The following is an 11,536-nucleotide window of genomic DNA, read 5'->3' on the forward strand; positions in this document are numbered from 1 at the left end:
CGGTGTAGACAGTCAATAAAAGGCTTTTATCAGCGACATCTCGTAGATTTTTAAATATTGGGATAAGTCTCCTGGTTCTGTTGCTAAGAGCTTTAATTTGTGGCTGCCAGTTGAGTTTCTCATCAATTATAACACCCAAGTATTTAATGTTGCTAGTCTGTTCCAGTTTTTTACAACTACAGTTGTCGGAGCTGTTAATTTGTCGGTTGCAGGGGTATGTGTGTACGGTTATGTTAAAGTTAGATGTGGGCTTATTTGCGTTTGTAATTCTAAAGCATATGTATTTTGTTTTGGGAACATTGATGGTGAGCAGGTTATCCTCCAGCCATCTGGTAACTGCCATAAGACCTTTCTCTGCAGTTTCTTTTACAGATTCCCAAGTGGACCCATAAAAAATGAGTGCAGTATCGTCGGCAAAGGCGAGTGATTGACCATTTTTGAGTTCCAATTTACACAAACTGTTAGCGTAGATCAGAAATAGGGTCGGGCCCAGAGTGCTTCCCTGCGGAATACCGTATTTTACTTTGGCTTTATTGCTAGAATTATCTAAAACCTTGGTAACTTGTTGACGATTCATGAGGTAGTCCGTAAACCAGTCAAGCGGGGTGCCACGGACTCCCATATTCTCAAGTTTTTTGAGGAGCAGTGGTATAGACACGGTGTCAAACGCTTTTTGAAGATCTAAAAATATTCCAAGACACTTTTGTCCTCTATCAAGCTTCTCGGTTATTAGTTTCGAAAGTGTAGCCACAGCGTCTTCTGTAGACTTCCCTGTTCTAAATCCAAATTGGTTGCTAGCTAAAAGATTGTTTTTTTCCAAATAACTGGTTAGTCTACCATTGACAACTTTTTCGAGGATTTTGCTGATAGTGCTTAGTAGAGATATTGGCCTATAGTTTGACACGGTGTCCCTGGACCCTGCCTTGTGAATGGGGGTAACAAGCGCATCTTTGAAAACTGCTGGAAAAACACCTGTTGCAAGGCTTAAATTACACATGTGGGCAATTGGGAAACACAGTACTCTTCGGAACTTTTTCAGGAGGTTAGATGAAATAGTATCCGCACCAGGGGCACTTCTGGTTTTAGAGCCGGCAATTATCTTATCTACTTCTATATAATCGGTAGGGTGCAGGGTTATAGAAAAAGCATTGTCCCCAAGTGGCTGGGAGGCCACCAATTTTGTATCTGTTGTGTCAATTTTTCTCAATATTTCGTTGGCTAGATCACTTCCTACCGATGTGAAGTATTTATTAACTATATTCAGGGACTCTTTTGGAGTGTCAGCCAGATTAAGTAGGGACGTTGCTGATGATTTTTGAGTTGGAAGATTGCATATTTCCTTAATAGTTCTCCATGTTTCTCCGCTGTTCCCAACGCTGGTCTGGAGTTTATTTTTGTAGTACATTGTACGTAGGTTTTTCGCTGTATCATTACAAGTGTTTCTGTAGGCGCAGTATTGAGCTCTGAGTATAATATTATTAGGGTCTTTTCTTAATTGTAAATGCAGTCGGTCTCTTTTATGGAAGCATCTAATAATATTGCTGGTAATCCAGGGCTTAAGCGGTTTTCGTTTGCGAGCATACGTAACAGTGGTTGTGTTTTCAGCTATTAGATTTTTAAGTAAGGTCATGATGGTCTCAGCAGCTTCATTAGCGTCGTTGATGTTTAGAAACTCTGTCCAGTCGTATTCCTGTAGTGCTTTGCCTATTGAATCGTAATCCGTTTTGGTTCTCGTCAGTAGTCTAATGGGTTCTGACTTGTCGGTGGGAGAGCCAGCCAGCGATAATATTATAGAGCTATGATCAGTAATGTCTGTATCAGATACAAAGCATCTAGCTCGACCCGCTAATTTAATCATAACATGATCTAAACATGTGCGGCCATGTGTCGGTATGGTTACCGCTGGGACTAGTCCATGTGATGCTAAGATTTCTGTGTAGTCCATGGTGTATTTGTCGTTAGTTTGAAGCAAGTCTATATTAATGTCACCTGTTAACACTACATTTCGCGAGCGTATGGTTGTAAGATTTCTATCTAGCGAATCTATAAAGGTCTGTGGGTTCTCGAAACAGTGTGGTCTATAGATTCCTAGTACTGTTGTGTTGCCAATTCTAGCAGCTAAGCAATTGGAGTTTTCTAGGTCTATTTCAGTTACGGTGGCATCAATATCTGCCTTAATATACATGATAACACCGTCATTTTGGTTGTAACTTTTTTTTGTAAAGTGCATATTATAGCCATCAATTATAGGGGGTATAGAAGAAGCGTCACACCAGCATTCTGACAGAACAAGTATGTCAAAATATGTTTTAAATCTCGTAAGGTATATTAAAAGGCTGTCCAAGTTTTTGTTAACGCTTCTAATATTCTGTGAAATTATATTAAACTGCCTTCCTTTTAGATTTTTGTTTCTGTAAATTTCCTGGTCAATAACTTCCGAGTCGTTTATTTTATGGCAGGGTATATTGCACGTTGAGTCAATATCTTGAGCTAATTGTAGGTTATTGAATTTTGTTGGTGTTATTATCAGGGTGAATTTCAAGGTTTATGCGTGGTAAACATATACCGCTAGGATTTTGCACTAGTGCCGGCAATGTGAGCTTTCGAGACTTGAGTATGAGTAGGCTAGGTTTATACTTTATGGATGATCCACTTTTTGAATGTGTTTGGGTATGTTTGTATTTGTTTGTGTACTCGTGTTTTTGTGTGTGTGTATTGGGTGTGTGCAAAGTTGTGAGTGCAAATTTAATAATAAAAATATAAAACAAGAGAAAGAACTCAGCTATAGGCTTAGCACTTAATGCTAGTCATTGCAGCAACTGCTGAAGGTCGGCTTCGCTATTAATGCGTTTGGTTGTTGCACCCTCCATCTTCCGATTATCATTAAATCTTATCATTATTTATTTATTTGATTACTTTATGTAATAGTACCGATCCTCTGGTCTCTTTTAATGTGTGACACATCACTTTTGCTCAAGGTTTCTTAACTGAAAAGTGCATTAAATTAATTCATCAGCTTAATGCATAATTCAAATGATATTATATCCTAATACTCAACCATTTATTTATTAAAAACACAAGTTTATGCATTTTTGTTAAATACTAAAAACAAAGAAGTAAACACACATGCACATAGTGAGCACGCATTTTAAATTTACAATTTTCAGGGAGATTAAGAGGCCCCAATGTAGTACTTTCAGATAAGTCATAGAAAGGGCGATTTCGTTTGTCTGGAACAAGCCAGGATCAGTGGGACAGGCCCATGAAGCATTCATGGTGCCAAAAACGAGCATTTTCTTAAATATAAAGTAGCGAATCCAAGCGCTAAAGCGGGTTTTTTCCATATTCGGTATCAACTGATGAGGAGGAGGAATCGTGGCGGATTGTATTGTCAACCTGGGAAAATATAAATTCCCCGCCGGAAAGGTAGGCCTTTTCCCCGCCGGTCCTTTCAGGGATGTAGGACCAGAGATAGATGGTTTTCATTATTGCTGAAACCCCACCCAGAGACTTTCAGTGCGGGTAAAAGAGTCATTGAGGCTAGCCATTGTAATTATCACTGAATCAGATATTGGAGGTTAGTTTTTCAGGATACAAAGATGGATGCCTTGACGAACGGGATTTCAATGACTTTGTTGACTATTCAACTGGAATATTTATGATGCTGTTGAAACATGCTTTCGTAGGTAAGTATTTTGCCAAAGACATGAGTAGTCATTTCTGCAAGGGGGACAGGGAATCTTTGCCTCGTTGAAGAGGCGTCACTGAAGCAGAACATCGCTGTACTTTCTGCATTTTCCGCTGCTGGACTAATGTGTCCGCCAATGATTCTATAACGTTGCCAGTGGATTCCGGATAGTTGTGGTATCGGTTCCAAATGGCTGGGGTGTTGGTCGTGGTAACAACTTATAGAAGAATGCCCCATTTCTTGTGTGGCAATTTTACCGTTCTGTTTGAAATCCGTTGGCCGTTCATAATGCCATTGAAGGGCATGTTGGTGCACCAGCTGAGGGTGTGAGGCTATCTAGCATTGTAGTGATGCTTTCTTTTTCCTATTTTGCTGAAGTGGCTCTGCCTGTCTTTGGACAAATGTGTAGGCGCGTTTCGTCGGTAACGTATATTCTGGTTGGGTCATTAATAGCGTCATTGAGGTCTTGTTCGCCAAGTGCTTTTGTGCTTGGGGAACCAATTTCATCTGGTTCACAAGCGCTGGCATTGGTTAGGTATGCCTTCAGCTGTTCTGAAGATAGCATTTGAGTATCTTTTCATAGAGTGAGATGGTGAAAGCCATTTGTCTCCTGGTCTTGCATTCTTGAAGGGACTGCTCCAAGGATTATCTTTAAGCAAAAATGGTGACATCTGTCTTTATCCTGGAGAATCCACATTATCCTAGGCTGATAGTATGCTCCACTAGTGTTTTTATCTTCCTCATCAGCTAATACCGAATCTGGAACAAACTTGGACTTTGTGTTGGAATTCCCTATATTTCAAAAGGTGCTTGCATGTGACCCTGAATTATTTTGGAATGTCTTGTTGATCCTAGTTTGTCTCAGACAAGTGGAATTGCCTTTTCTATACTTTTTTTGCTATCTTGGCGCTTCTTCATCTCGCTGAAAGCTGTAAAAATATGTCATATATAATAATACCAGTAACTGACCACCAATTTACCCAATAACTGACCACCTATGTCAGTAAATGGAAGGAGTAAAGATAGAATGCTCATATTTTGACACAAGAAAATGGCACATATGAGCTATAATATTACGTACTTATTTTGCCTAAATTCAGCTTCAAGCAAAAATCCCAATAACCGACATAGGTGGTCAGTTATTGGAAAATCGCTGTTTTGTCGTCCAGTAACTGTCAACCCCATTAAATACAATCAAACGGGAAATAACAAGCTGAATCTTATCAAAAACGTAATCTTTATAATTAAATCTATATGGTATAATTTTTTCTTTTATTGATTTCAATATTTTTCATGGTAAAATTTACGATCAAAAAATTCACTTACCTTAACAAATACGTTAGTCACAACTGCAATTTCCTCGGTTCGCGCGCCAACTGAACTTTTTCGATCGCTCACTATCCATCTGTTGGCGGCTGGCAAAATCTTTTGTATCAGTAATGCTCTCAATGAACCACAAAATAGACTGGATGTTCACTAGATGGCCCTGCTTGGCTACATTTCTTATTTATTGGAGTTGAAGAGGAAGGTGGTCAGTTACTGGCACATGGTCAGTTACTGGGTGTTTTGCCCTAGTTACTTACCGCAATTGCTGACTGTACAATAGCCAGTACTCTTTACGTTAATACGAACGTCCTTGGCCTATAATTTACACCGCATATCATGTACATAGTATATATTAGTCAGAGGTGACTCGGAAGCGAGTCATCCGCTTCTCAGTTAGTAACTCACGTTATAGGTTGTGAACCGTATCGCCATTTTGGGGTTTCGGTTGGTTTGTATTTTCATAAAGGTTGGACTGGAAGAAATCGCATTTAGGTGATAAGTCGTTGTTTATACCCATATAATAAAAAAGTAAAATAATTCATTAGAACGTGTACTTAAATAATATAATTTGCAATTGTGTATACATACAATAAAGTGTTTAAATAATTGAATTGGTAAAGTAATTGATAATGGAATATGTTTTGAATTTGTTAAATGTTAATTCGAGTGTAAATATTACAACAGTATTGAATTCAATAGCTGATGCACTGGTGCACAATATCTATTAATCAAAACGTTTATAATAACAGGAATTATGGAAATTAATTAAAATATGAGTAGTCATGATTTTGTATTCAGGACAATCACTGTGGGAAATATTGAATATTCGTATTAAAAAAATGTTACAAATGCTGAGCCGAAAAAGACGAGATCTCATCATTACACAATAGTTGAGAAGATAGAATAACAGCGGCCAACACGGGTTTGTTATCGACGTCGATAAACTCGTACAATTTGCGTTCCACCAATCATAGCGCTGTATTTATGGCGAATCACGATATAGAGAATTAGAGATGTTTATCTACGTCAATAACAAACCCGTGCATGTAGCGGCAGTACCTACCTAGTAGTTTTTTCGTCAAATTATGTTTTTTGTATCAATCGTCCTCTTGAAATTTGCGCGTTTGTCGAGTCTGTGTTTTATTTTATCACCGTAATTTGTGGTGTGGTATGAGAGATCACAAGGCATGCATCCACATATTCCACATTACCAGTCATAACAAGATAACACAAACAAAGAAACCACGAATCGCATTGTAGACCATTAATCTTGATGACTTTAATAGTTAATAAAATAACTTTTTGTTTGTTGAACAATAAACGGGGCACTTTTTGTTATACTTCGCACAAATATGTTTAACCCTCGACGAAAAAGAGGGTTGTATGTTTAGGTTTAAGGTCTGCGAATCAGTGTGTCTGTGTATCTTCTGTGGTAGTAACCCCCTGTCTAGAAAAGTTAATAAGTATTTATTTATCGTGGTCGTGCTCTATCGCTAATGACTACCATGACTAGTATATTAAACTGAGCTTCAAGATTAGTTATTATTGTTAGGTTAAAAGAAATCATAATGGACATTTTATTTTGCCATAAAATCTTTGAAATGTTAAGGGTGTGGGTCATTCTGAACTACTTTTGGAAATTCACATGTACGTTAACTATTTTGGCTCACTGTAAGCTATTTTTGTAACATCCTGTATTGTAGATCCAGGGAATCCTAGAATTCAGACAGTGTTATTAGGCGCTATTGTGAGGTTTTCGTGGGAAGAACAAGAGATACAAATGATGTGTTAACAGTTTTATGCACTTTCGGAACAGGAGGGTTTCTCTATACTGACGAAAAACGAACGAACGAGAGCTGTCGTGCAATCTGCATGATTCATCATCATCATGACCCATTACGCCCCACTGCTGGGGCACGGGTCTCCTTCCAATGAAGGAAGGGTTTAGGCCTAGTCCACCACGCTGGCCAAGTGCGGGTTGGTGGACCCCGACACAAGCTTGCTTTGAGTTGATTTGAGAGAGTTGTCGGGTAAGTGAGCAACCCGACTGTCAGATGTTTTCAAGCTGCCTGAAGGCCTCTGACTAGGTTTAACGACTGTTGCCGAAGCTGCATGATTAATACAACGAGTCACGACTCTATTTCGGAGCACTTAGTTTTTCGTTATATATAGAGCGACCCCCCAGGGGCGTGGGAATGACGCTAATTTTGCTAATTTTCAAGTTCACTAAGGGCTTTTTTTTAATGCGTGGTCATTAGTCAAGTCACGTGTCAAGCATGAAAGCTTCATACGAATTTTGCTGGTTTTTAACAAATGGTTACGATTTTTGACCAATGGTTGAGTTTTCACTACGGGTTGAAAAACTGGCCCTAAGGATATACGACAAAATCGACTTAGAAACTGGCCGTTAGTAATCCAAAAAACTGACAAAAGCATTTGAAAATCTAATCATAATAAGCATGCAATTGTTCAGTTTTAAAAAAATGGGAAATTAATCGTAGCTGTTGGTTTATCGTGCAATGAAGTCTATGTTTATCAATTGCCTTATTGTAGCGCAAACACAACAGAATTTAAAATGTTAATGTTTTTATTTCTCTTTAGGGAAAATCGTATCCTTTTTATAAAATTATTCTAAACTAATCAGCTGTAAAATTTTCAAAGAAATTTTTGAACAGACAAAATAATAGCTTGTTTACAAAGAAGGAAATTCAATACTTTGAGCAGTTTTTTTTATGATTCTTATTTTAAAACCTTAAGTAACTTCTATTGTAAGTAAGTACGTATACCTCTAAATGTTAATGACCTTTGCTTTTAAAAAATGGGATGAAAAACTGAATAAAATGAATTGAGCAGGTGATGTTGACCTTAAGTAGAGTTCAGCCAACAGGTTAAGGAAGCGTGGGACGCCCTTTATCAACGAAATTAGATAGGTGGCCGGTATATTTATAGTCGATGATAGGGAAACTGATTAGGTCCACCTTAGCTACTCCGATGACAGATATTATAGTAAAATTATGCTACTTACGCTGAGGGGCAGAAAGGTACTAGCTAATGTCGGCGTTAAATATATTGCTGCCTCGCTTGACAGTATACCGACAGAAAGAGACAGACATAGATTTAATGCGATCATCAGCTTAAAGTTCCTTTCTGCAAGTCAGCGTTATCGTTGGGCCCATCCAGGGAAATTGTTGGACTGATTTTTTTTTTTAAATTATGAGCGATTTTATTTTTGTATGGACTATCTAATAATGCCCTATTTCTGTAGTATTCGTAGGTCTATGGTAATACTAGAGTGGTGACGCCATATTGTCACATTAGTACTAGCGGCAAAAACCGCCACTGGGGGGTCACTTTCTAAATCAACGAACGAACGGACGAAAATTGACACGCAATAGGCACGCTTAATACAACGAGATAGAGCGATGGTTAGTGCAGCAGTTTTGTTTTTCCGAAGCTTCGGAGCGCTGCGCGAACCACGGTTCTAACTCATTGTATTAAGCGTGCCGATTGCGTGACAATTCTCGTTTGTTCTTTCGTCGATTTGAAAAGTGACCCCCGCGATCCTGTCGCGATAAGCGAATCTTGTTAAACGGTTTGTTTGTATGCCGCCATTTTGCGGATGTCAATAAATATGTAAACAAAATGGCATCGTAAAAAATTGCTCTTTGATCAAATATTCGATAGGACCCGGCTTTACATGATTTTTGTTGTTCAGTTTTGTAAAAAAAATCTGTTGGTGTTTTATTGGGCTGCGAATCTACTATGTAACACTAATTAAATAGAAATCAGAGTAGATCTATCTATTCACTGAATTAATTACGATTGTTAAAATATTCGCAATACGCATTACAAACGAATATTATTATGTAAACGATAAGTCTTCAGTAAATAATGGTCACTTAAGATGAACTTATCTGGCCAACTAGCAACTAACTAGTTAGCCTTACACTTTACATTATGTACCAAACTCTTGCTGTGACCGTAACATCACTGCCTCAAAGGCTTCATTTTATGATCGTGAACATTTTCACTTTTCCGTTTATTTTAAGGCCTATTTTATGACTGTGTCGCCCGCAACCTCTTTAAAAGTTTTCCTTCGGGAATGCGTGAGGATGTCATCCAGTAAACCTGTCGCAGGTCGTCGGTCTAGTTGGGTGGAGGGCGTGCCATTATAACATTTTAGCATTTCATAAACTATAACTCTACTGGTAGCAACCCAATTTTTACCTGTACCTTTTATAAAAGAAATGCTGTCACTCTCTAAAGCATAATCCAGACATTGTGAAACATATATATCCTTAATATGTTTGGCAAAGACATGTGAAGCGTATAAAAAATGCTTTTTATGTACCTTCACTTACCATGCTATAGGCGTCAAATCTGACCCGGACCTTATGTTTCTTCTTTCGCCTCCTCATTCTAATATTACAATCTTTATTTACACAGGGACACCACATTTCTTACACTAATATGCATCACAGCACAACTAACAGAAAAAAAAATGGATCCCATAAACCACTTTGCACTGTCAGCGAAACATAATATTTATAACTGTGAATTCAAAATCCATTCCACAACCGCTCTTCCACTGCCGTGTAAATTTCGAAATATTCATGTTTTCTACAAAATCTTACTTTAATCACTTCTAAGAATTCAGATTCACGTATAAAATAGAGTACTTTAAACTTAAGTCGGTCATCAAATACGATCAATGGTAAACTGAACGTTCGCTGAAGAATCTTATAAACCGGAGACTGTAGCTTTACAAAACACAAACGAACGAGATCGTTCATGCAATCCGTACACTTAATGCAACGAGATAGAGTCGTGGTCCGCGCAGTAGAGCTTTAAAGCACCGTTTTTCGTAAGCCAGAGTAACCCCTGGACTGATGGTTCTATTTTTATATCATCGGTGTACTTCGGAAGTGAATCATGGTATTGGGAATGGAAATGCTCGTGTGTCGGTCATAACGCTCGCTCTCTCGTCGGGTTTAGGTGATCGATTAAAGTTAATCGATTTTTGTAGAATATACACTCGCGAGAAATGAAAAAGTTCCACGTGCCTTACCCGTTCCATATGTCACTGGGGGCCTATTCTATTCTATTCTATTCTCTGTGGGGGTGTAAATACCTGCACCTGGCTCTCTCGAATAGAACTGTTGTGCATATCCCCAAGGTCTAAACTGCCTTCCTAAGCTTGGACCATTTCCCATCACGCTGGTCCACTGCGGGTTTGTGGGTTCACATATCTAGATGTGCTAGATCTAGATATGCAGGTTTCCTCACGATGTTTTCCTTCCCCGTAAGAACGATGGTATACATTGTACTTGAGTTAAAAGAACACATTGGTACATGTCAGCACCGGGATTTGAACCTGCATCTCTGGCGTGAGAAGCGGGCGCTTACCCGACTGAGCTACCTGAGGGGGCCTATCGCGAAGTCAAACCGAAGTAACATTGACGTAGTAAATAGGGTGGCTGGAACCTTTCACTACTCGTGAGTGTATATTGCAGAATATAAGCTTTATTTACTACCTAAGAGTATCAACAGTTGTTAATAATATCGAAGTATCTTGTTGTTTAGAATTCGTATTATCTCATCGTTAATTAAATGTATTTAAGTTTATGATAAAAAAAATTATTGATAAATAGAAAGTATTGTCTGTGCTTTGTATGTCATAGTAAGAACGCATTGTAACAAATATGTACTTACCTACTTAGGTCATTTAAAGTTCCAATAGTTTTTTACCTCTAAAAACTCTCATTGTACAACTTACAATCAAATAACGTCTTTTACTCTTTAACTATTATCTTGTGAGTTTTTCAACTGCTGCTTTGTTTACAAAGAGTAGTTTACACGAACAAGTCTGGAGTTTTCAGGCTGAAGTCTAAACAAACCGAGATGCAGTTGGGATCAAAGATAACAGAACAACTATTAAGGTATATGGAGCTATTTAAGCGTTTATAGTTGCGCGGGTGCTGGGGCTGATTTCAGTATTTTAGTTATGATTTTGGCTACCAAGTTATTCTAACTAAAGAGATGTCTAGACGTTAACTGTAAAAATTGGTCAAACTTCAAACTTCAAAATCATTTATTTGTGACACATAGGTTTCAGACAGGTGTTTACAAAGTCATTTTTAAATCTACTGCTATGGTCTACCGTAAAGGTGTACAAATAATATTAGTTATAAATTGATTATATAAAATATTTAAATGTCATGCTATGTCATGCTATGATATCATAAAGAAAGTCAAATTACATAAATTATCAAATTGTACAGACATTAAAATAAAAAATAATATATAAGTCAAAATAGTTATTAATCGTGTCAAAGAATAAGTATAAATTAATCAATGATAATGTCGTGCCTGACTCATGGTCTTGGTCTAGTTGAAGACGTATTAAATTGAAACACATTAGAATTGAAATAATAATAACCATAATATAGGATAGAATATATCTTTATTGAACACCACAAATTAAAATATAAAAAAGAGAACTTATAAACTAGGAACAATGAA

The 11,536-nt window shown here is 37.7% G+C and overlaps 1 protein-coding gene across 1 annotated transcript in view; it reads right to left on the reverse strand.

Annotated features, from left to right (window-relative positions):
- Window positions 1-9,713, reverse strand: part of LOC105393020 (transient receptor potential protein) — an 85,052-nt gene extending 75,339 nt beyond the window's left edge. Inside the window, exon 1 of the mRNA XM_048625241.1 lies at window positions 9,376-9,713. Within this exon, the coding sequence (XP_048481198.1) occupies window positions 9,376-9,471 (96 nt within the window). The 5' untranslated portion in view covers window positions 9,472-9,713. The remainder of the gene's footprint in view (window positions 1-9,375) is intronic.
- Between the last annotated feature and the right edge of the window lie 1,823 nt (window positions 9,714-11,536).

This window comes from Plutella xylostella, chromosome 14, assembly GCF_932276165.1.
Source record: "Plutella xylostella chromosome 14, ilPluXylo3.1, whole genome shotgun sequence".
NCBI classification, from domain to species: Eukaryota; Metazoa; Arthropoda; class Insecta; order Lepidoptera; family Plutellidae; genus Plutella; species Plutella xylostella.